This window comes from Peromyscus leucopus, chromosome 10, assembly GCF_004664715.2.
Source record: "Peromyscus leucopus breed LL Stock chromosome 10, UCI_PerLeu_2.1, whole genome shotgun sequence".
Classification (NCBI taxonomy): domain Eukaryota; kingdom Metazoa; phylum Chordata; class Mammalia; order Rodentia; family Cricetidae; genus Peromyscus; species Peromyscus leucopus.
The window spans coordinates 79,306,187-79,332,154 of NC_051071.1; the positions used below are offsets into that span (position 1 = coordinate 79,306,187).

The following is a 25,968-nucleotide window of genomic DNA, read 5'->3' on the forward strand; positions in this document are numbered from 1 at the left end:
TCCCTCTTCCCAGGTGATGGGATTTTGTGTTAAACTGAGCAGCACAAAACTCTGTTGCCTACCCCATACACACCACACACACACACACACACACACACACACACACACACACACATACACACCAGCACAGAACTCTATTTTACACACACACACACATATACACAAGCACAGAACTATTACCTACCCTCTACACACACACACACACACACACACACACACACACACACACACCCCATCCTGGTTGTTGAGCTAGATACACAGAATTAATTCTTTTTTCTCCTTCACAAGGCAGAGTTCCCTGGACATCTGAAATCTCAGGGCCCCTTCCTCAACCACCTAAGAGGGCTCCTCAGGGGCCACCAGAGTGCAGGGCGGGTAGCTCTGATCACAGGCACCCCGGGGAGAAGCTAGGTGCTGAAGGGAGGAGGATCCCTGTGCAGAGTGCAGTCAGTGGCTCCGTACCGGGCAGGGATGTCACCGTGTGCCATCTCTGCCCCTCCAGGAGAGCTGTGTTACCACCTCAGTGCAGGCGAGGGCCGTCGACTGGCAAGCGCAGTTTGGGACACTACACTCCCGAAGGAAAAGAAAGAAACGTTGAAGATCCTGCAGGATTAGCAGCAGCCTGGCCGCCCTGACACCGCCGAGGCCTTGTGCCAGGCCGCTTAACTGTGGGCAGGCCCTGACCCAGCCTCCTCTCACCACAGTAGGCATGGCTGCAGTTAGGAGAATGCAAGACTTGAGTCCCTCGCCATCGCCTCCAGTCTGCGCCTCTAACATTCAGCCTTTTGTGTTGGTTCCCATGGTTACCTCTTCACCCTGTCGCAGCTGGAATGTGTGGTGTGAGGAGGCTGTCTCCCCTACCGAGCCAGGTCCGGCTGGGGCGGAGGCCAGTGATCCACAGCTGGATTCGTGAAGTGAGGTCACAGTCCAGTACCCCGCCTTTGTCCTGGATTCTGTACCCTCCCCAGACCTGACATGTCAGGCTGGCAGGGGTGGGGTGGGGGTGGGGTGGAGACCCGTGGGCTGACGGACAGCTCCCAGGGTATTTCTTGCCCCAGCCCAGCCTGGTTCGACTGTCACTGACCTGTCTGACTTTAGTCTACAGGGACTCTTTCTGTGTGTGTGAGTGCCCAGAAGACACTGTTCTGCACAGTCAGTCAGTCTCTTCCATGACTCCTTTCCTGTGGGCTTTTGTGCCCCAAACTGTTAGTTGACGTTGATGAGACCAAGAACTGGTATAAAGGCAGGTTTTTGCTTCCAGCCTGGAAGACCAGGCAGGTCCTGGAAACCCAGGAGAGTGTGGCACCTGGCAGTCACAAATGGGAACAAAACTAGCCCAAGAGTGTGTGTGTGTCCCTGAGCTCTCTCAGAACACTGTTTGGAAGCTGCTTTGGTGCCTCCAGGTGGAGGCTAAGCTGCCTGGGGGTAAAGGGGAGGTGGTCAGCTGCAGAAGCCAGCACGTCCATGCTGCTGCAGAAGGCACTGCCAGAGGAATCCTCGGGCTCACCTAGAACGAGACACTTTTCTAGAGAACTTTCCACCCCATAGGTACCTTAAGAAGCCCTTGGGCGGTGGCCCAGTGGGAGAGGGTGGTTAAGACATCCTTGGAGGCTTGTTGTAGCTTAGGCTTTCTATTTTCCATTTCTTTGTGATCCTCAATAAGTTAGAGACCGTGCGTTTCAGAAGTACTCCCTAGGTTGTTGCCAGGATTCAATTTGCGGGGTAAAAATGCTTTGTAAAGCGTAGAGCAGCGCACGGGGGCCAGTTGTAATATTTTCAAATGATGCTTTGAGACTGCTGTGCCAAACCGAGGCCACAGACTCCTCTGTCCTGCTGTGTGTTATATGGGCCAAATGTCCCTTCTTAGAAACGACTGGGGGCTGGATGTGGTTACACACATCTTTAATTCCAGCACACGGGAGGCAGAAGCAGGTGGATCTCTAGGAGTTTGAAACCAGCCTGGTCTACACAGCCAGTTCCAAGCCAGTAAAAGGCTTCATAATGAAATTCTGTCTCAAACAAAACAAAACAAAACAAAAAAACAATATGTGTGAGGGGAATAAATGATTGGGACCAGAGGTATCTCAGATCTTGGAGTTTGGGGGATTCTTGAATATTCAAATTGTTGAGCGTATTTAATCCTAAACTCTGAAATAATAATCGTTTTTTTAAAAGCATGTGATTTCAGTTGTCAAAAATTTGGGTTTAAGAACAGTTTTGTTTTCCATATTAGGATGTGAAACCTGTGTATGTCAGTGGACCCAGAAATCCCAGCACACAGTGACACCCAAGATCAGACAGAGGGAGGGCATCCCAGCCCCTGTTACACCGTCCACAGTAATGAAAGGAAGAATAAAAATAACGGGGACAAGTAGAACCAGCCCCCAGAGCATAGTCCCACCCTGAGGATGTCTGCTGCAAACTGGTTAGCTTTCTGCATTCTGGCTGCCTTTGATACCTCACCTGCCTTATCAGTGGCTCTCCCACAGAATTAAAGCTTCAGCAGGGGAGAGAAGTGTGCCCAGGAGAAGCCCGGCTAATAGCAAGGTGGGAAACCTTTAGGCTAACTATTTTCAGATGTTGAAATAGCATGGCATGCTTATTATTCCCATCCGAAAAAGCAGAGTGGATCTCGGAAACAGGTGCATTTGCCGTGGGCTTAGAAACCGGGCATGTGAGCTCCTTCCTAAGACCCAGTAATCCTCTTGGGCAAAGTGAGGATTAGGCTCCATTGCAACAAGACGGTGAGCTTGCTTTGGCCAGGATTCTTCCTCGGCTGGTGCTGAATCTAGCAAGGAGTCTGTTTCCTTCCAATGAATGACAGCCTCCGTTAGCATTTAAAAATGTGTGTGTGCGCGTGTGCTTGTACGTGTGCGTGCGTGCGTGCGTGCGTGCGTGCGTGCGTGCGTGTGTGTGTGCGCCTGAGTGTAAGTATGCACACCATTAGGCAAGTCTTGGGTTGGGACAGCTTCCCTGCTTGTAGGTGGGACAGAGAAAGCCTGGCTCCTATACACTGCACTGGGACCCCAGTGTCCTTCCAGAGCCCCAGTCCCTCCATCTTGCTCCCCTGCAGGAGAAGAGGGAATCTCACCCAGAGCTTGAGGAGGGGTAGACGGAGGGATAGACTTGACAGGAAATCTGGACCCCCAACTCCAGATGCCTCTAAGTGGTCAGGAAGTTCTGTCTACTGGTGTCATTCTTCCTAAGGCCTGGGGCTGGAGCAGCAGCCTTCACTCCTGCAAGCTCTGTCTGTGCCCTTGACCTTGACCATTTCCTTCTCACCTCCCCGCCCTCTCTGCTAGTCACTTCCTAAGGGGTCCATATATAGTACAGTATGTCACCAGCTCTCTGCCGCAGGACACCCCCTTATCACTTTGGGATTATTTATATCTCTTGCCAAATGCATTGGGCATTCAGAGTCCCCACCCCCTTTTTAAGGACTCAGAGTCCATTGTGACACCACTGTCCTACCCCCCGCACGGCAAATGCCCACATCCATCTGTCGTATGGAGACCATGCTGATTGGCTGCTAGGAGCTTCCGTCTTGCAGCAGTTATCATGGCACAGGTAGATATAACCCCCAAAAAGATAGGCCCTCCCCTTTTTTTCCTTTTTTAAAACAGAAAGTTCTGAGGCTCAGAGAACTAGCCAGGAGCTCGCAGAGCCCAAATCAGAGCAAGGTCTTCTGCCTCCACATCACAGAACAGAGAGCAGGGCTCCGGAACGAAATTCCAGCTGGAGCCCGGGCCTGCTCTTCGGAAGTGCTCAGCACGAGTCGATGGCATCCTCGGGTGTCGTTTGATCAGGACTTGTCACCTCTGCCCCTTTCCCAGTTTCATGCACGATAATAACCTCATCCATGTGGCAGAACGGCCCAGAACACTGACTTGACTTGGGGCAAGCCCGGTGGCCCAGTGAACTCCAGGGATCTGCCGTCTCCACCCCCACCCCCACCCCCCATGCTGGGATTACAGGTACGCCGCCGTGCAGCGCCGGGGTCTTTGCGGAAGTGATGGGGATCTGAACCCGGGTCCTCAAGCCGGCACCGCAGGCCTTACCCACTGAGCCGTCTTCCCAGCCCGGGGAGCAAACTGTTAGATAAATATTCCCTGGGTATTATTGCTGGAAAGAGAACCATAACTGGCCAAGGAAGAAGAGAACCCCAGATAGGATTAAGACTTTTACCTGGTGGTTACGAGCACACCATACGTACTGCCGCCAGCCAGCCCCCCTCAAGTGCTCACACAAGGGGTAAAAAAGACAGCCGCCGTGTCTTGAAGAACAGTTGTGAATATTCTAAGAAGAGTGTAGTGCCCAGCTTGGCTCAAAGTCCCCCCAAAGTAATTAGAGCCTCTGTGACAGCGGCTTAGTCACCTGCTCTCCACAGGACTGGTGGGCGCGAGCACATACGTAGACAGTGATGGACAGAGAGGAGAAGGCTTGCCCAGTCTCCTGTACTGTATTTCCACAGCACTCACCGGGCTTGTAAGTGTGTAATTGAATAATTATTATTATTGTTATTATTTATTTGGTTTTTTGAGACAGGGTTTCTCCGTGTAGCTTTGCACCTTTCCTGGAACTCACTCTGTAGCCCAGGCTGGCCTCGAACTCACAGAGATCCTTCTGCCTCTGCCTCCCGAGTGCTGGGATTAAAGACGTGCGCCACCACCGCCCGGCGTGATTGAATAATTATTTGCACAGAGGGGGTCATGCCTGTTTGCCCTCATTGCAAGTGTAATGCCTAATTCAGTATACATTCCGTGATTGGCCCTTGGTGACGATCGGCCGAATGGATGGATGGTTAGGCTGGGTATAGAAGCAGCCAGGCTCTTGTCTCAGAGTGAACCAGCTCTCTTGATAAGTGTCGGATTGTTCTCAGCAGTGTGCCTAGTGTTAGGAAGCCCTTACGGGCAAGAGTGCAAGCTGGGTGCTGTGGGTGGGAGGAAGGGCACCCCTTGATGCTGGCCCAGTGTCTCCAGGTGTAGGAACAGTCGGCTTCCGGCCAGAGGAGTCCCGCTGGAATTTCAGTAACGTTCTCTCTTCTCTTTGTTCCTGCTCCGGCTTTCCCTGCACAGTAGTTTTGGGGATTAAGTGCTTGCCACCCTTTCCATAGGACTTTTGGGGCGGTCCCGTTCAAAGGCGCTCTGTGCTGAGAGAGATCCTCAAGATGAAATGCGGGAAAAGTGGGGCTAAGGACACCGTTCCGCCAGCCTTCTAGTTGACACGTTGTGGTCGTGAGCAGATTTCCGCCCCTCTGCAACGCTGTCGGATGGGGACAGCTGATTCTGCGGTGTGTGTCTTTTGGGATCTTTGAGGGCCCGACTGAAGGAGGTTTGGGAAAGCTGCACTTCCTGAGCCACGTCTGACGTTAGTCTCAGGATGCACAGCTTGCGGCAGGGACGTAAGTGTGTTGCCCGCGACAGGCAGAGAGCGGAGGCTGGAGCAGGGAGACCTGCATTTTCTCAGGAGGCGTTCACCTTCCCCCCGTGGGTGACACTGCTCTCCCAGACACCCTGCTTCATCTCCACGTGTTTTCGGTGGTGACTGAAACTCCGCAAGCCACTCTCCCCCTGGAGGGGCTGCAGGAAGTTGGTGGGAGCCTGGAGAAGTGAGGTCAGCAGCCCTTTGGGGACACGCCCTTGAAGGACACAGTGGGACCGCGGCCCCTTCCTCTTCCTCCGCCTCCTCTCCCTTGCTCTCCGTGGGCTGAGGCGGTTTACAGTGTCGCATGTCCCTGCCATGGCATGCTGCGGCAGACCCCAAAAACAGAGCCAACCACCCTGGTCTAAAACCGAGCCAAAGCAAAGCCTTTTAAAAAACAGGCTGATTACCTCAGCCGTAGTGACTCACCGTGTGCCCGGCACACGTGAGTCTCAAGAAGCAAGTATTTGTTGACAGGTGTCAGTCAGGGTGCTCTCTCTATACGAATCCAACTCTGTATATCTGTGTTTCGGCTGTTAGCATTCCTGTTTCGTAGGGGAGGAAAGTGAGATGCAAAGGTAGGTGTCCCGCCCCAGGTCAGAGACCTACCAGGTTGTAGAGCCCGATTGGGGACTCAGGCAGCTGGCTCTGGAGTCCCCGTTGTCCATACACACGTGAGAACCAGACGCGTCTCCGGGTGGTTCCAAGTCTTCGGCGCTGAATGTTTGAAGCTGGACCCAGCAGAGGTCTCACCGTTTGAATTGTAAGCCCCTGAGCAGGGGCCCTTGCTTATCGTAAGCTTTTCCTAAGGCCTGGTGTGCCAGAGGCCTGGTGTGCCAGAGGCTTGGTGTGCCAGAGGACTTGCTGAGTACAGAGATTGAAGTCAAGGCCTGGAGCGATGACGCAGTGGGTAAAGGTGCCTGTTGCCAAGATTGATGACCTGAGTTCAAATCCCAGGCCCCACATGGTAGAAAGATCTGATCTCAACACACTTGAGCACCCATTCCAACGCACACACTCGTGCGCACACGCACAATGCAAATAAATAACTTCAAAAAAGAAAGGTTGACTGGGAGGAGGGGACTGGACCTGCCTGGACTGAATCTACCAGCTTGAGCTGAATCCCCAGGGGAGTCCTTGCCCTGGAGGAGATGGGAATGGGGGGTGGGCTGGGGGAGGGGGGGCGGTGCAGGAGGAGGGAGGACAGGGGAGTCTGTCGCTGATATGTAAAATTGAATCAAATTATAAAATTAAAAAAAAGGTTGAAGCAGATTAATACTTTTAGGCAGTTGAAAGATAGGGCTAGTCATTTGATTCCACACACACACACACCCCGCCACCCCTCCACCCCCGTTCATCCCTTTCCCATCTTTATACAAGGTTGACATCTAGAAATGGATAAGCTTGTAGATTGTTTAAATGCCAGGGATAAAGATTACAGGAGTGGGTCCCTTTGAAATGTTTTCAGGACGGTAAGAGAAAGCAGCCCGAGCGAGCACAGGTGGACCCAGGGCTGAGGTGTGCGGAGACCATCAACCCAAGGCTCAGGGGCTATGTGTGGCCCTGTTGACACGAACCAAGCCGAGGGGGCAGGGTGAGTGAGCGGGAAGACAAGGAGTTTGTAAGAGCATGTCAGCACCATGCCTGTGATTAGAAGTCCCGGATAGGGCGACACCAGCGTATTGCCAGAGGGGAACCAGCCTATGGTCAGAGGGGAACCAGTCTGAGCTGCCTAGATCGCAGGGAATGATTAGAAAATCAGAAAAAAAAAAAAAAAAAAGAGTAATGAAGAGATAGTGACCCAGAGGTCAGGCCTCAAATAGATAAGTAGCCAAGAGTCAGCCATAAGAGCAAGGGGGCCTTTGGAGAAAGGGCAGTGCATTGAGAATGTCTGGGGAACCTTTGACCCATGGTCACACGGTCAGTCGCCAGAAACTGAAGAGTAGCTGTGTTTAAGAACAGGCGTCTGTAAAGGCCAGGAGTTCTTAAAACGCCCTTCAGGCACTGAAGGAGCCCAGGCCTTGTCAGCCTCCGGACGGACGCTCTGGGAGAGGGGAAGGAGGTGTGTGCCGGGGACCCCACTGCAATGACTTGAGAACTTGCTAGCCCAAGACAATGGTCAGAGAGACAGGGAAGACCTGGAGCAGAAGGAGAGCAAAAAGTCACTTGAAACATCCAGAATATAATGTGGCTTTCAGGAAGGCAGGCAAACTGTCATGAAGAAGAAGAAGTATGCATGTGCACCCAACATAAACGCAAAGGAAATTCTCCGGTCCTGAGGACAGACATGGTCCTGTGTAAACACACACTGCCCACTTAATTACTGAAAGCCTTATGGTTGCTTCCAAAGGAAGACAGCAACATTGCACCAGGGCATGCCAGCCATGTGTCCAAGGTTTTGGCCAGTTTCCGGCAATGCCATGACTCTCTCAAGAAAGCCTGCACCAGAAGTTAGGGCTCGTGGCCTAAGCTTAGAGCCAGTGACAAGAAGAAAGAGTGAGCTGGCCTGTCTTAGGAACCAGCAGTGCCTTAGGGAGTTGAAGGCACAGAGCCTCATTTGGGAAGTCAGAACACATCCCCAAAAGGCCGCCCACCACCCCTTACCACCACACTCATCGTGGGTGGGGCTGGGTCAAAAGAACAGAGTGAGTCGTGAAGGAAAAACCAGATGGGAACCCTGGCTGAGCGCACTGCTTGCCAAGGCGGACAGGACACAAGGGAGCAGCCCCATGCGGGGATAGGCACAGTAAAGGAAATGCTGGGTACCAGGAAGGAGGCTGTTGACATCAGATAAGGCAGCCCGTGAAGGGGGACGCCTGACCCGGAACCTGAAGGCTAAGGAATAGCCAGGAAGAAACGGAAGGAATGTTCCCCGAGTAGACAGAAGATGTGGTAGAGAGTTTGGTGGGTGTGAGGACACCTGAGAGGCTCTGGGTGAGGTCAGGAGGGTTGCAGGCTGGCCGGGAGTCAACGAGGCTGACTCCTTGAGGAGTCTGGGTTAAGGAGCACTTGGTCAGTGTGCAGTGGAAATCAGGAGAGGACACTGTCCACTCAGTTCAAAGGTTGTGTTGACTACCGCAGAGACACTGGGTCGGAGGGGACAGCAGTGGACGGGGAAGGAGTGTCTGGTCTCAGCAGGTGCACGGAGCCTGCCTGCCGTCCTTGGGCTGCTACCGTCCATGTCCTGGAGGCATGATCCTTCTGTTCGCCACTCTTCTTCCCATTCAAGGATAAAATAGAGAAGGTAAACTCTGTAAGCAGGAACCAAGTGGACCCGGCCAGCCCATTTGAATAGGCTCAGGCCCCTGTGTCGTCCTCGGCTTTCACCATCCTGCCGCAGATTTTACAGTGTCCAAACAGCCCCGGGAACAGAATGATCCGGAGCTGGCTCTCCCTGTGTTGGCTGAAACTCAGTCCAGAAAGGAGTTAATGGACTCCATTAAAACCCCCGCACAGTAAAGCAGTCATTGTGTGTTCAGGAGTTGGGGAATCTTAAGGGGCAGAATGTACCCATCCTAGGAGGCAGAAAGAGACAGCTGGCTGCCCTGCATTTCTTGTTTCTTAGGTATGAGGAAGAAAGGCGTTACAATGGTTTGCTGTAGCTGCAGATCACAATAATTTTTCAGCCCGGCTCACCCTTCGCAGGGTGACTTAACTCCTAGTTCATCACCCATGGTTGTGATACTGAGGCCGGAGACTAGGAAGAGACAGCATGAACCAGTCCCCAGAAGCACCTCATTAGTGTCGCAACACACTAACTTAGGAGTTGGGGTTACAGATTGGCTGACCATTTAGCAGTTCTTCAGCCACTCAACAAATAGTGGCTGACTGTACCGGGGTTCACAGGGGGGCTGCTTATGTTAGGTGAGCAGTTAAAGAGGGGCCTGCAAAAGCAGGCGGGTGGAAACCCTGTGATCATCCCCACGGACACAGCCACACTCATGTGCGCTCTGTGTGCTGGGAGGAGGAGGGGGAGGGGCAGTGGGCTCAGCCCGCTTCACCCCTGCTGTGTTGGGAGAGGCGGCCTCCGGGACCCCGCACACCAGCCCGTGGGGAATTGGTGTTCAGGGACACGGTCCGGAAAGGTGGCACAGCCGCACGGTTTATTTCAGTATTTTCACTTGAAGAGGTTCTGCTGATCCCCAGGAGCTTCTACAGTGTGTTTTAAGTAGAAATAATTCCACGTGGTAACTTTGAATGAGTGGACATCTCATCACTGTTCTCATCCAGGTTAGTAATGCGAAGGCCTAAAAGTCTGTGGCATAACCAGAGTTTTTTGAAACTGCTGAGTTGAAAGGAGGAAGAGTGAGTCGTTGTCTGGGATTTCAGTCCCCAGTGAGTATAATTCTGTGTGTGGTCTGAGCCCAGACATACAGCTTCTGTGTCTCAGTGTGTTCTGGAAAATGGGTCTTAGGGGAGAAAAAAAAAGCTTCACTCATTGTCTCTTTCATAAGGAGTTTTGATAATAACTCACAACATATGGGAAAGCGCGCACATCCTTTTGTAGGAGAGACCTGGGTCAGTCTGCCTGAGGCGTGTGGTACCCCATTAGGACCTGTCGGATGAGATCAAAGCGCCTGCCGACTGTCAATTACCGCTGTGGGGGAAGCCAGCGGAGGAGTCTGCAGGGTGGGGGAGACCGGCTTTCTGGAGACAGTGTGAGTTTAATGGCCAGACAGGCTCACTGAGCAGGTAAGTGGTTCTGTGTGCAGATAAGACAGAGACAGACAGAAAGAGAATTCCAGGGTGCTGAGTTGATGGGCCTCCCCAAGTTCATTCTAGAACTGCCTCCCATCTAGCCTCACTGTGGCGTTCCTTTTCATTGGAACGTATAAGTTTAAAACTATTTATTTGTTGTCCAGATTATTCTAGAAGAGTTTAATGCGGGAGCGTGGGTGCTGGCAAATGCTCCCTGGACCCTCCAGTCTGGCTTTCAATGGGGTCTCTCCCAGCTCACCCACTCTGGTTCTTGGACCTCCCTGTCACCAGGTCCCCTGAACCAGGTCCCCTGAACCAGCCTAGGGCAGAAGCACGAGGCTCAGCCGGCAGGCTGCTGCGGCATCACCTGCGATCACAGTCCCACGTTCAGGTGGTCTCATTGGTCTTCACCCAGCTGCCCTGGCCCTCTGAGATGGCACACGGCTCACTGCCCTGGTCTAGAGGGCAGAGCCGAGACGCTGGTGTCGGCCCACTAAAAATCCTTAAAAGATGATTGCGTGTGCCTGGTGCTTGGGACTTTCTCACATTGGCTTATTCTTCCTGCCCAACCGTTGCCCGGGACACCCACAACCCGTGGCTCCGTCTCTAGGTATGTCCAGGATGGGGAAGGGGAAAGGAAAGAGAACAGAGCTTCAGAGGCTCAGCCACTGTACAGAAAGGACAGACAGAGCCAACACCTGCGGTTTAAGTCAGAAATGAGGAAGTTATTAAATGCCACAGAGGCTCTCGGCAAGGCCTGCCTGTGGTTGTTTTTCTCCAGTAGAGGACACTGAGGTCTAGGGACACCTGGAAAGGACAAATCCAGCCCTGTGTGGCCGAGTGGATGATGTCAGCGGGTGGTCTCGAAGGGCGCTTTGTTTGTGAATGACATTTGCTTGTGAGGAGGAGAACACGGGACAGTTTGCGGGAGTCTCTCCTCCTCCATCTGTGTCCTGGAAGTGGAACTCAGGCCGTCCGTCCGTCCGTCTGTCGGGCCCAGCAGCAGCTCCTGCCCCTCTTGCTGGCCGTCAGACTGTGCTTTCTGCATTCATAAAATCTTTATATTCGGGGGTTAAAGCGGGAGAGCCCTCTGAGTCTACTTTGCACCTCATCTTAAGCCAAACGTCTGCCTGATTGGTGTCGCTGGGGTTGTGAGAGAATTTCGACGTGCGGACGGCGGGAATTTTGTAGAAGGTTTGGGCCTGTTAACTCTCAACCGGCCAAGGCTCCTCTGTCCTCTCTGAGTGAATTAGGCGGCTTTAGTTACGGCTGCCTTGTGTAACCATTGGAAGAAGCTCTAACAAGAAGATACTATATTAAGACAGAAATGAAAATAAGGGTATTATTAAGCACATACCATGCTGGACAGTTGATATACATTATCTAGGACTTTTGGAACAACTCTACAAGACAGATACAGTAATAATACTAGGCTAATTTGCTGAGTGTTTAATATGCCCGGGGCTCTGTTCTAAATACTTTAACCGGTGTTATAAAAGTGTCTCAACAGCCCTGTGCAACAAGTGGCCCTTTGCGTCCATTTTATAGACGAAAGAGCAGAGGTGTGAGAGGACCCAGCTAGTCAGGACACATTCTCCAGAGCCGAGCTTCTAGCCCTTGTTCACAGTCCCTTGTAGTCTTTCCTACAGCCGAGGAGCCTGAGGCCCAGGGTTTACTGGCTCAGTGCCATTAATGTCATAAGTGGTAGAACCTCAAGCAAGCCTTAATGGTCAAGTTTAGGATTCTGTTGAATGAGGTGGGACGGCATAGATGGAACTGCGTGTGGAATCCAGTGTTGCATGGCTATCGTGGAATACCCTAAGGTGGGCCAGCTAGGTAAAGAAGAGAGTTTTATTAAGCTCCCAGTTCTGGAGGCTGAAAGTCCCAAGTGGGGCAGGCTTCTTGGTTCCGTCTCTGGCAAGAGCCCTCAAGGCTACACCATATCTTGTTGGATTGCATCATGGCTGGGAGCACAGATCACCGTGCAAAACAGGAAGTTGGATAATGATTCAGGGGCCAAGTTTATCTGTCTAACAGCCCAGTCTTCCAAGGGCAGGACTGTTAATGCCCCCACCACCACCACCATGCGATCCCACCTCTTAAAAGTCCTACCGCTCTACAGAGGCCCTAAATCCTCAGGAGACACCTTCAGAACTGATCCAGGCCACCACTAAGGTAAAGAGAGACTCTGTGCCTCCAGAATAGAAAACCCCAGGGCTGGAGAGAAGGCTCGGCAGTTGAGAGCACTTACTGCTCTTCCAGAGGATCCTGGTTTGATTCCCCAGCACCCACGTGGTGGCAGCTCATAGCTGTCTGTAACTCCAGTTCCTGGGGACCCAACACCCGTGGCAAAAACACCAATGCACATAAAATAAAAATAAATACATTTCAAAAAGAATAGAAAACCCCAGCTGAGCCCCTGAGCCCCTCCCCCAGTACCCTGGGATAAAAAGTTCTTTTTATTGGTCTTCGGGTTGGAGAAAGAGCGTTCTTTGACTTCATTCTGTGTTCTAAAAAACAGGAGGCCAGATGGACAGGATTAATCTTGACAGCTGCTTGGTAATCCTTCCCTTTTGGCCAAGGCATATGCAGAGGCGGAGCAAGCAGCCTTACGTGCCTCTCAGGTCCAGCAGTTGGATCTCGGGCTAGGAAAAACCCTTGAAGACTAACTGCACACCCCACCCCACCCCGGGAGGACGACCGGACCCATGGGCGGTCGGTGGCTGGCTCAGCGGGCAAGAGCACTTCCTGCACGAGCCTCACAACCCGAGCTGGGTCCCAGGAATCCATGTAGAAGACCAGATGCAGGGACGCAGATCCGTAATCCCATCACTCCTTCAGGGACGGGGTGGGGGGAGTCTGGAGAGTCTCCTGGGCCAGGTAGCCTGGAACACGCAGCACAGTAGAAAACAAAACCAGGAAAAGGAGTCGATTCACCAAAGTTATCCTCTGACCACGGGTGCCACGGGGCGCACACACGCACGCGCGCGCGCACACACACACACACACACACACACACCCATATACTCACACTTCTACACCACATGTAATAATAAATAAAACAAAAATTTAAAACTAGTTCAAAGCTTGAAGCAGGGCCAGTGTGATAAAGAGGTGACACCGAGGGTGTTTGGAAATTCTAGACCCGAGTCTCTCCCGAGGAGAAACACGTCTGTTCCCATGACAGAAGGTCACTAGCAATTTTTCTCTGACTCCCTAGGAGTGTGGAGCAGAGGAGTTACAGGGATGAGGGGTTCGGGCCCCGGGGTGGGAGGCTGGATCGAAGTGGATGCACAAGAGGCTTTGCCTGCCAACACCGTGGGATCTGAACAGTCTGAAATAGTTGCAGCCCGAGGGTTGTCGTGTGTCCTCCCGAGCTGCCACCCACTAAGCAGAGCATGGGCCTCGCGCGCACGCGCGCGCGCGCGCTGCACTTGGAGATTCTGCCCCTCCCACGGAAGCTGAGAAGTGACTTGGTTTCCGGGAAACCGTGTCATGGTTTGGACCACTGAGTTCATTTTCGGTTGTCTGTCCACCACATCTTCGAGTCCTAACAGTTAATGTGGCTGAGGTGTGGCTCCGCGGTAGAGCATCTGTCCCGCAGGCACCGAGTCCCGGGCTAGCCTGGAGGACAGTGCTGGGACCTTGTGCATGCCAGCTGAGTGTTCTGCCTCTGAAGGACACCAGAGTCCCGGGACTGCAAAACGTGAAAAATAACTACTGTATCTGTCAGAGGAATACAGAAATACACTTACCTAGCCGGAGAAACATAGGCAGGAAGGGTAGAAGACCCTCTAGATTTACTGGCTTTCGGGCAGAGAGCTTGGGGTGCGGACTGAGTCCTGCTTGAGCTCAGCTGTTTCGTCCTGGCTCCAGTCCGTGGCTGTATATTTTCCAGTGAGATCCTCCTTCCTCCCTGTAAAACCCACGGCGCTCAGCTGTTTATTGTCTTGTTTTGAACAGAGATGTGTGTGCGGACCCGGGCCGTGCAGATCCTGGCGCCTCTAACGCCCTCAGCTCAGAGCTGCTCGTCGGTGGTCCCCAGCATCGGAAAGCGACATGGTCAGGAGGGGTGAAACTTCGGCTGAAGCAGAGGTAGGAGGCATGGAGGTCAACACCACGGAGCAGTGTGGAAGACAAGACCGGCGCCCTCAGGGGAGGGTGGAGGCAAAGAGGGCCAAAGACACAGGCCTGTGGGAGAGGAAAGGGGCCGAACAAGGGGGCCACATAGGTTGAAGTTCAGAGGGATGATGATCTTGTTTGTTTTAGGTCAGGGGATTGAACCCACATAACAGTAAATGCTCTACCACTGTGCTATTAGACATTAGAAATTTGAATTATGTACTGGTATAGTGGCATATGCCTTTAACCCTAGTACTTGGGAGGGAGGCAGGTAAGTGTCCATGAGTTGAAGGCCAGCCTGTTCTGCATAGTAAGTTCTAGGCCAACCAGGGCTACATAGTGAGTCCCTGTCTTAGAGAGGGAGGGAGGGAGGGAGGGTAGAGGATCTGTGCCAACCTAGATTTGCTTGTTCCATGTTTAAGATACACAAGTACGCATTAAAGTATCTGTTATGTATTATGTAGTAAAACAACACTTGTATTTGATGTTTACATCAGGATTCTTTATTATGTTCCATTTTAAGAAAGATACTCGAAAGTAGTTTGAACATGCCAGAGGGCCAGAGAAGCCAGCTGCCTCTTGGGCGGGGGTGGGGGTGGGTTGGGGGGGTGGGGGGGTAGGCTGGGCACAGGCTGAGCTTCTCGGAACCACCGGGCAGGCTCGCTCCCAGCAACAGGTGGTGGCAGAGGCTCCGAGGCCGTCCCCGCTCCCTTTGGTCACCTCGTGCCCTCACAGTGCAGAGAATCCAAACCGTGTCATCCGCTGGGCTGTGTGGGTGAATCTTGCGTCACTGGCAGAGCCCAGAGGTCAGGAAGTTGTCCTTCGGACAACGGCTGCTCCAACCTGGGAAGAAAATGACCAAGTCTGTGCTGACAGGACACAAGATGTCACAGACTCAAGATGGACGAGGGAGACAGAGTTACTAGCAGACGAGAGAACAGGAAGGGAAAAGGACGGGTCAAGAGTGGTTTCCAGGGACGCTGCCGTGGGGCACTTGGAGATGCTGGTAGGACTCTTGGCCAACCCTGGGGGAGCAGAAAGAGCAGAGGCTGCCTGCTGGTTAAGAGTGGGGGTGCGGGCTGGGTGTGGGGACACATGCCTTCAATCCCTGTAGCCGGGGAGCAGAGGTGGGTGGATATCTGTGAGTTTCATAGGAGACTGTGTCTCCTCAAGAAAGGTAGAAGACCGTTGATGTTCTCTGGCCTCTACATGCATACGTGTGCACACAGACATGAAGACACGAATATTCTATAAAGCATACAGAAAATATTCTGTAAAGCAATCCTTGAAAAGTTGAACAAGGGCTGGAGGGATGGCTCCGAGGTTAAGAGCACTGGCTGTTCTTCCAGGGGTCCTGAGTTCAATTCCCAGCAACCACATGGTGTTGGGAAATCTGGTGCCCTCTTCTGGTGTGCAGGTGTACATGCAGGCAGAACACTGTATACCTGATAAATAAATAAATCTTTTAAAAAAAGTTGAACAAAACAAATGAACTTAGATATATCTATTCAGTAGCCTAACCATAAATAAACCATTTTTAAATCCAGCCAGGGATACTGGGTGCTGTGCTGTATGCCGGTAATCCTTGCCTCCTGGGTGCTCTAAAATGAGAGCGTATCTGGCAACATCGTAGCAAGCTCCTTTCTCAAACAAGCCAATAGAAGACGAGTCAGTTATCACACCAGCGTACTCACAGTGCTGTCTGTGTGGAGGGAAATGGGCAGGACCAGGTGGAGAAGTAATTTCCTCCTTAAAGTCCTGAGCTTTGGGTGGGTGGGGGGGCAGAGCTCAGTGTGTGTGTGCGGGGTGCTTGCCTACCATGATGCAGCCTGGGTCTGATCCCAAGCACCATATACGCTGAGCATGGCGGTGTCTTAAATCCCAGCACTTGAGGAGTCAGAGGCAGGAGGATCAGAAGTTGAGAGGCATCCTGGGCCTCATAGAGAAATTGAGGCCAGCCTGGGGTACACGGCACCTATCTTAAACAAAAAACGGTCTTGAGTTTGGGTGTTGCGCCCATCACCACTGTTCAGCTGGGGCTTCACTCCGTGTGCCCGGACTTGTATATGTGTGTGCTTTGTCTCCGTAACGGTAGTTACGAGGCTTTGTGGCCATACTTCCTAACTCTCTCCTGTCCCCCGAGGTCACCCAAGTGTGTCAGCTGCTGTGACAGAATCCCCGCCACGGCGGCCGAAGGAAGAGACGCTGGGTTTGGGCTCACAGTTTGAGGATGCGGGCCGCCGTGGGGGTGGCGGTGGCGGTGAGGGCGGCCGTAGCTGAGGCCACAGGGGTGGAGGAAGCTGCTCACACTGCACCTCCATCAGGAAGCTGAGAGGAGTGTGAGTGTCCCTGCTCAGCTCTCCTCCCCCTTTTTCCCGTTTTTTAAATCCCACCCGACAGTCTGCTGTGGCCCACGTTCAGGGGAGGTCTTCCTCAGTTGAACTTCTCCGGAAACACCCTCGCAGGGATGGCCGGAGGTGTGTCTCCTAGGTGACTGCAAGTCCACGCTAGGCTGCTGCTAGGCTGAGGAGGAGGAGGAGGAGGAGAGAACTGAAAAATTGGGGTGGCTCTCATCCAGCTATATTCAGATCCTAACTCAGAATTGGTTTAGCTTTTACGTATTTTGAAATCATTGTAGACTCACAAAATAGTACTAGTAATTTCCCAAACCTGCTACCCAGCCTCTCCCTAATGTTAGTACTTTCGTTAATACTTAATACTTAATATTTGTTAATACTTAATACTTTCGTTAGTACTTTTCGTTAGTACTATCTAAGTAAGAAACTGGGCACTAGCACTGGACACAGACATTAGGACTTTAGAAGCGGCAGATCACAAAGATCGGCCATTGTCTCCCCCTGCTAGCCTTTTCTGTTGAGGGATGCTACTTCAGAGTTTTCACATTTCCTTAATTGTCTCCTAATTCGGGACACTTTCTAGGTCTTTTCTTGGCTTTTGTGACTCTCGAATTTTTAGAAAACATTTCTTTCTTTTGGAGAGAATGCCACTGCGCCCTGTGTTTGTGTTGAGGTCAGAGGACAACTCGTGGGTGTTGGTTCTCCCTCTGACTGTGTGGGTCCCAAGGGTCACACTCAGGCTGGTAGGCTTGACGGCAAGCATCTGGACCCACTGTGCCACCCTACCAGCCCCAAAGTATTGCCTGTGCACGGTAGCTAATAGTTGCTAGACTGTCGTTTTGTCATTACTGAGGATTAAACCTTGGGTATCGTGCGTGCTTGTCAAATGCCCTTCCACAAAGCTGCATCCTACAGCAGTGACCTTGATTTTATTTACTTATTTATTTATTTATTTACTTACTTACTTACTTATTTTCAAGACAGGGTCTCTCTGTGTAGTTTTGGTGCCTGTCCTAGAACTCACTCTGTAGACCAGGTTGGCCTCGAACTCACAGAGATGCACCTGGCTCTGCCTCCCAAGTGCTGGGTTCAAAGGCATGCGCCACCGCCGCCTGGCTGACCTTGATATTTTTTTTTTAATTATTTATTTTATTTCATGTATATTGGTGTTTTGCCTGCATGTGTGAGGATGTCAGGTCCCCTGGAACTGGAGTTACAGACAGTTGTGAGCTGCCATGTGGGTGCTGGGAATTGAACCCGGGTCTTCTGGAAGAGCAGTCAAGTGCTCTTAACCACTGAGCCATCTCTCCAGCCCGACCTTGATATTTTTAAGGAAAGTGGCCAGTAACTGTATAGAATGCCTTTGATTTGGAGGCGTCAGTGTTTTCTCATGATGAGGTTGAGCCTTCGGCATTTTTGGCAGGAATACCACTCAAATGATGTCTTTCATAATGCCATGTGATGTTAGTGTTTTCGTTACTGCTGGTGGCAGCTTTGGTGACTTGGTTATGGTGAGGTCTCCATGTTTCTCTTCTATGAAGAAGGGCTGTTTGTCCCTTTGCAATTCAGAATTGCAATGGAGAGTAATGTTGAGGCTATATGAGAGTTTCTCTTCAAACTTTCTTTTCACTAGCTTTAAAATCTGCTGATATTTTCAGGTGATGGTGGTGCACGCCTTTGATGCCAGCACTCGGGAGGCAGAGCCAGGCGGATCTCTGAGTTTGAGGTCAGCCTGGGCTACAGAGTGAGATCCAGGACAGGTTCCAAAACTACACAGAGAAACCCTTTCTCGAAAACAAAAACAAAAACTGCTGATATTATCTGTGACAATAGGAATGTTCTAGAAGCTATTTTTATTTTCTTCATTCCTTCTACACCTATCCATTGGAATTCTTCTGCAGGGAAGTACTTTTTTTCCCTCTGCCATCTAGTTCTCCAGTGATTGATTTATATCAATAAGGACTTCATATTTATTTTATCTCCTAGGTGATAATCCTCTGCTTCTGCCACTTATGTCCACGCTGCAGATGGTCTCAGTGTTGGTCGTTTGAAGTGATACCAGGCTGGCTCTGGTCTAAATCCTAGTCTGGAGCATACAAAGGCGTGAAGTACCATTATTTTGTTTATGTGGTACAGAAAGCAAATGATGATGTTCTTATCTGTGGAGTCAAAGCAAGTGTCGAGGCAGGAGGTTAGTAGTGGTACTTCATGGAGGCCAGTACTGTTATTTGGACAGTTGGAAACTTCTAGGGTCACCTCATGGGCCAAATACAAGAGGTCAGAATTCTATTCAGCGCCTTCTTCATTTAGCAATCCAGTCTTCCTTTTCCAGTGTGCAACAGTAATCCTGTTCCCCAGTGTGCAACAGCAATCCTGTCCCCAGTGTGCAACAGTAATCCTGTTCCCCAGTGTGCATAGCAGTCCTGTTCCCAGTGTGCAACAGCAGTCCTAGCACTTGGAGGTTAAGACTGGAGAATTTTGAGTTCAAGGCCACCCCGAGCTACATCCTTAGACCCTGTTGCAGGGAGAGAGACAGAAGGAGAGTATTTGCATTCCTTTGTTTGAAGTAGGGTCTTTGTTTTATCCTAGGTCAGCCTAGAACTTTTGATCCTCCTGCCTCTGCTGTGGTTTCAAGTGTGAACCACCACACCCCGTGGGAGGAACGGAGAATCTTTATGATCTCACCTATCTTGGCAGAAACGTTTCCCTAAAATTCTGGAGCTCTGGGTTAGGATGGTTGGTAATGAGTCGGTAATGGAGACAAGTTATTCTGGCTTACCACCGAGGATTTCCCCCTCCAGTTCCTCCCCGTTCCTTCCACCACCGCCATTGGAATAGCTTTCCGGGATCAAACGGTACAGACATCCTCTGTGAGGTAGGTCAGGGTGGGAGAGCAAACAGCGCCCAGTGCTTCTGCACCCCCAGTTCTCTCAGTTCTGTCTGCCCTCCAGAGAAAGTGTCTCAGAGAAACCCCGGTGAGCCGCTACAACGCTGATGGTGCTTCAAAAGCAGAAGCCTTCAGCCCTCGCACGGGGAAGAGGCTTCCCGCTTTCTCTTTGGATGCATCCTCCAGCAAAGGTTTTCCGTGCTTCCCACCTCCCCGGCCCACAGAGTCAGTTTGGCATTTCAAAGCGGCGTGCTGCTGACCCGGGTGCTGGTTTTTCCCAGGAAAAGTACTAAGGGCCACCCTTTCTTCTTCCCTCGGTGGGCAGGAGTTGGGTTTTAATTGGTCCGTTTACATGGGTGACTGAGAGGTAGGGTCCCCCTGGCTTGCTCCGAGCCGGCAGTCCCTGCCCTTTAACTCCTGCTCACCTGCCTGGGACGGGAATCGCTGCGGAGCTCCACCCCTGAGGGCGGAGCTGAAACCCAGCAGGGTGACTTAGCTCTCTGCCCCGCTCCTGAATACCGGACCAGATTGGCCAGGGGGTTGGTTGCTCTATGCGATGTTTCTGTTTGCCACGAGGTGAGTGCACACTGTTGGAATGAGATTCAGGATCTTTCATTGCAGGGCTCCAACTCAAGAGCCTTTTTTTTGATGTCTTTTTGATACTGTGTTTTGTTTTCTTGCCTCTTTTTTTTTTTAATGTTTGTTTTGGTTTTTGTTGTTGTTTGGTTGGCTAGCTGATTGGTGTTTTGTTTGTTTTTGCTTTGTTTTGTTTTGTTTTTCCTGAGACTCTGCAGCCCAGGTTGACCTGGAACTCACCCGGCTGGCCTCAGACTCAACATAATCATCCTACCTTTAGCTTCCCAAGAACATCTATTTTTAAAGAAAAATAAGCAACCACGTGTTAAGTTTCAGCATACTTCTCTCGTTCATCTGTCCGGGAATTTCCAGCCACTGGTCTGCCCACAGGGCTACCCAGTTCCTCATGGCTTATCTCCCTAGACTGTCTTTTTATCTCCCTCAGATCAGCCAGTGCTCTGTTCCCCCTTCAGGCCCCTGCAGCTCCCCGTGGACTCTCAGAACTCTGCTCCCTGCAGGGCGCCTGGGCTGGAGGACTAGTTGCCAAGTCCTCTCAATGCGCTGTTGCCAGCCTGTGTAGAAAGAGAAGGACGTTTTTCAATTTCATTTTACCCTGCTCACCCCTTCTCTGGTGTTCTTTTGTTTTGTAGATCAAGTTTCCAGAATACGTAACTTTTTTCTTTTCTGATGACAATTTCTGTTTGTCCGAAAGTGACTGCTTTTTACTTTGTTAGAAGGGCCTTCTTACTGTGTAGTACAGGATGGCCCCTTACTGTGTAGTACAGGATGGCCCCTCACATCCCCCTCCCAGAGTGCTGGCATTGCAGACATGTGCCACCAGACCTGCTTTCTCCTTCACGGAGTCTCCTGTAACCCAGGCTGGCCCCAAGCTCACACTCTCTGCGTAGCCGGAAGGTGACCCTAACGCCTCTGTCTCTGCCTCGTCTCCCGAGTGTTGGGATGTGGGAGTGTCCCACTGTGCCTGGCTTCCCCTTCACTCCTGAAGATGGTCTATGTAGTACAGAATTCCAGGCTGGGAGGTTTTTCTCTGAACTCTGCCTTTTACAGTGCTTATTGTGTAGAATGGGATGAATCCAGACATTCTCATACGTGTCTGCCATCATCCTTTGCTCACAGCCCCCCTCCCGCTGCCTCCCCCCTCAGCAGTCGATGAGACCTCACTCTGCTCCCTTCTTGTCTATATGGCAGCTGAGGGGATGGTGCCCGTGAGTCTTACCTTTGCTCTGCCATGGGTGAATTCTCTCCTCTGGGCTTCTCTCAGATGTGAGAATTTTAGTTTTTTTTTTTTTTTTTTTAACTTTAAGTAATTTTTTTAATTTAAAAATTGCTTTTGCGCCGGGCGGTGGTGGCGCACGCCTTTAATCCCAGCACTCGGGAGGCAGACCCAGGCGGATCTCTGTGAGTTCGAGGCCAGCCTGGGCTACCAAGTGAGTTCCAGGAAAGGCGCGAAGCTACACAGAGAAACCCTGTCTCGAAAAACCAAAAAAAAAAAAAAAAAAAAAAATTGCTTTTGCAATTACTTTTCATTTATGTACATTTCAAAGTACATATAATCTTGGATCCTATCACCCCCGTTATCCCCTCTCCTTCCCTGAAAGCCTCCTCCTCCTTCCCCGCCTTCCTCGTTTATATATTCAGGCCCACTGCCTTTAATTGGGGTTACCTGCGTGAGTGTGGATGCTGGCCTTAGCTGGCCTTTTTCTGTCCGGTTTTCTGTCGTGTGGAAGTTTCTGCTTCTTTCTGTGAAGCCTCTGAGTCTGTCCCCCTTCTGTCCATTGAGCCTCCTGAACTCGGGGTTGGCGCCCTGACATGTGTTTGGGGAGAGTTTCTCCCAGTCAGAATTTCAAAGATTCCAGGCGTTCCGTTTCTTCTTCCACTTCCTCTACGCTCCCCGTGCCGTGGGTACCACACCTCCTGTGGATCCTGTGCTTGCTGGATGCTCTGCTCCTCTCTTGGTTATGGTGTTCCGTCCTCCTCACCCCAGTCTTTCCCCCCTTGCTCTCAAGATTTACGGGGTTCCATTAAGAAGCCCACAGGTGTGAGGTTCTTTCTTCAGCCGGGTCCAGCCTGTGTGGGAAGTCCCTCTCCCCGGTTTTTAAGCCAGGAGGGAGGGAGGGAACCTCTGAGTATCGCCTGAATGCTAAGGGAAAGATCCAGCCCTCTCTCTCGTTAGGCTTTGAAGTCCTCCTCGTCCGTGAAGGGACATCTGTGCATGGCCGCACTCTGGCACAGTTGAGAGCTTGGCGACTTCCTTTTCTTCCCCTTCCCTCACAGATTTTGGATTCTGCTTTCACTCTTGTATAACTGTGATTTTAAAATTCCGGCAATTAATGCTCAGACAGTATGCCGTGGAAAAGAACAGGTGCATGGAACTGTCTGGGCAATGTCCTAGGGCTCCGGCTGACTTGAATATGGATTTTTATTATGATCCCGTTCATTGCCGTGCCACATAAGTGGTAAGAGAAAAATCTGAAGTGCGCACATTCAGAGGTGCCCTCGATGCCAGAGACCACAGGGCTGGTTTTTCAGGTTTAGCTGGCACTCTGTCCTCTGAAAGTGAATGAGAGATCACTCTCATTCTCCTCCTGAGTGGCGGCTTCTGTGGTAGCCAGCTGTGGCGGTGAAACGCCTCCATGTTGTAAATGTATTATGGAAATATGGTAGGTAGGGAAGGAACGGGAGCTGGTGTTCTAGAAGTTTCCTACTTTTCAGGTGCTCTGTCCCCAAACCTAGACTCTTCTTTTTATTTGGGTTCCGGTTATTTTAAACTTTATTTTAATAAACAGTTTTTTTCCAGTATGATTTTTAAAGAATAGATTTCTTTTAAACATTTTTAAATTGGTATTTACCTTTTTTCTAATCTCTTCAGTTTCTTATCTGTATCCTCTTATCTTAAATGGGGAGAGAGACAGTAAAAAAGGGAAAAGAAAAGCCTAGCTCCATGCATTGTGTATCAGGAAAAGGAATTCAGCTGCTTCAGTGTCAGTGGTTTTTTTTTTGTTTTTTTTTTTAAAGATTTATTTATTTATTATGTATACAGTGTTCTGCCTGCATGTATGCCTGCAGGCCAGAAGAGGGCACCAGATCTTATTATGGATGGGCACCAGATCTTATTATAGATGGTTGTGAGCCACCATGTGGTTGTTGGGAATTGAACTCAGGACCTTTGGAAGAGCAGCCAGTGCTCTTAACCTCTGAGCCATCTCTCCAGCCCAAGATACTGTTTTTATTTAATGGAGTAGTGCTCTCTCTCTCTCTCTCTCTCTCTCTCTCTCTCTCTCTCTCTCTCACACACACACACACACACACACACACACACACACACACAGAGATGCCATTGAACATTTATAAAGCATTAATTAGCTTGATTTTGAAATATTTTGGTTGATATTTGGGCTTCATCAAACTTGCAGACAGACCGTCTCTGGGGTTGTATTCAGGAGGAGGTTTCCAGCTCTGGTGACGGAGGGGCCCTGGGTAGAGGGGAAGAACCCAGGCTTCCGTTTGCCGCACCAGGCCGCTCCTGCTTGGTCTGCTAGTAGACGTCCTGGGAAGGCCCCGGGAGAACCCAAAGGGGACGCAGCCTTTCTCATTCTTAACGCCGTCTCAGCCTCTCTGAACTCCTAAGAATTTGTGTGTGGTGTCTGTGTGCGTCAGCCTGACTGAGAGCGATCAGCATGGAAGTTGGGTCTGCCTGTCAAAGCTCGTGCATAGTAGGGAAGAAAATTCTGAAGTCATTACCGCCGATGCCCCAAAACGTTGGTACAATCCAGTCCCCCTTCCTTCCTTCCTTCCTTCCTTCCTTCCTTCCTTCCTTCCTTCCTTCCTTCCTTCCTTCCGCAGAGAAAATAATGCCTCGGTGCATGCGCAGGCTGGAGGCAGAGGGACCACCGGTAAAGCTTCTGCTCTGCTGCACTCCTGTCGTGTTTGAAGGGCAGACGGTGGCCAAGGGGAGCGCGACTGCAGACTGTAGGGAGCGTGGCGTTTGTACCCAGTTGTCATGACATGGGTGTGAATGCTCGCACGTAGGAAAGTCAGTTGCTCTGGAGTGTGTGTGTGTGTGTGTGTGTGTGTGTGTGTGTGTGAGAGAGAGAGAGAGAGAGAGAGAGAGAGAGAGAGAGAGAGAGAGAGAGAGAGAGAAAGAAGAGGAGGAGGAGGAAAGTTGTGTTGAGTTGAGTTGGGGGCGGAGAGCAGGATTGAAATATTGAGAAACAGGACATTCGGGCATCACTTACTCACTGTTGACTCACTGAAAAAAGACAAACCCCTTTTGTCCCCAGTCTCTTCTATCATAGTCTTTCTGTGTTCGTCCATAAACATGTTTCAGAATGGAGGGTGAGGCGAAGTAAACTACATGGCAGGGAAGGAGATACGGAGATAAATGTGGGTTAGTGTGGTAAACACAGGACAAGGAAAGGGTGTTAGCTCTTCTCCTCATTTACGGTGTTAGTCATCTGTCTGTTAGCAGACTTCACTCCTGTGAGTCAGTCAGCAAAGCCAAGAGTCCCCAGGGCACATTACGAGTGCGACATTTAAAAAGAACGACCCCTTTCAGAAAGGACTGCATGTTACTCTGAGGTGGTATTACCTCATAAATACCTTTCTTCCCACCAGTCCACCTCTTTGGTTGTTTTTGGTGTTGGGGGTAGAACCCTGGGCTTTGTGCACACTAGACAAGCTCTGGACCAGTGTGCCACACACTCGCACCTTTATATAGGCTTGTGTTTACATACTGGGACGCTGGGAAAGGATACGTAAGAAATTAACTGGAGTGGTCAGCTATGGGGGTGAGGAATGGAGTCTGGAGGGACAAGATTGCATATTTGGTTTTTATTTATTTCTTAATCATGTGAATGTATTGTCTATTCAAAAGACTTCCAATGAATATGGGGAAATGTTAATTATTAAGTTTAGTTTTAACCCACACGTAAGTAAGGTAGTCTTTGTATTAATGTGAATACATTTCTCTGTGCGTGTCCATTTTTAAAATAGATGAAGAAATAGCTGTATATAAGTGACATGCACCTTGGGACTGAGGCAGGGGAAGTCATTTGAACCAATCAGTTTGGGGTCCGCTAGGCAAGATAGTAAAAACCCATCTTAAAACAGCATAACGTAGATGAGGAAAATGATGAGCGAGCGACACACAGGAAGAACCTTCGAGTCAGCGTTCCGCCCCAGCTAAGCCTGTGGTGGTCAGCAGGGGTGTCCTGAAGCCCCTCGACCCGAAGGGTTGTCTGTCCTTCTGACAGACACTCGATACATCGCCGTCGTGATGGTGAGAATGTGGAGCGTTTCGGCGGACTCTGTCTTCTGTGACGGTGTATGCAGTAAACAGTGGACAGACAGGTGGACGGGTCAGTCAGAGCTAAGAATATGGTCGTTTGATTCTGTGGTCTTGTCAGTCCGAGTCTGTGTTGGGTCCTGTGTGTGTGACTCGTGTCTGGGTGACAGGTGGCCTGTGCACCTGGAAGGCCATGCAGCCCAGTCACAGCGGCTCATCGGGGAGCAGGACCAACAGACGCCCTCCGGGGCTCCTTTTCTAACCCAAGGTTGTCACACTCTCCACTTATCCAACACATAGCAGTCCTCTGAGGTCATCTGGAGTCCCACTCTGCCTCTGAGTCTTGGCTCCAGACCCCATTCAAGTCAACTTTTGATGCTTGTGGCCAGGACGCCTTCAGAACGCCGCCTGTCCTCTGAATCCACGCCATCGGCTCCTCTGGCTGTGGCTGCGGCCTGACTCTTGTTTTGAATATTCCAAACTTATCCTCACCTCAGGGACTTGGCATTCTTTGTTCTTTCTTTACTAAACATCACACACACACACACACACACACACACACACACACACACACACACTCTATCAATTCTAACTGGTCACTG

The 25,968-nt window shown here is 50.9% G+C and overlaps 1 protein-coding gene across 1 annotated transcript in view; it reads left to right on the forward strand.

Annotated features, from left to right (window-relative positions):
* Positions 1-25,968, forward strand: part of Shroom3 (shroom family member 3) — a 308,934-nt gene that overhangs the window by 245,148 nt on the left and 37,818 nt on the right. Inside the window, 1 exon segment of the mRNA XM_028881929.2 lies at positions 14,083-14,214. Coding sequence (XP_028737762.1) covers positions 14,083-14,214 — 132 coding nt within the window.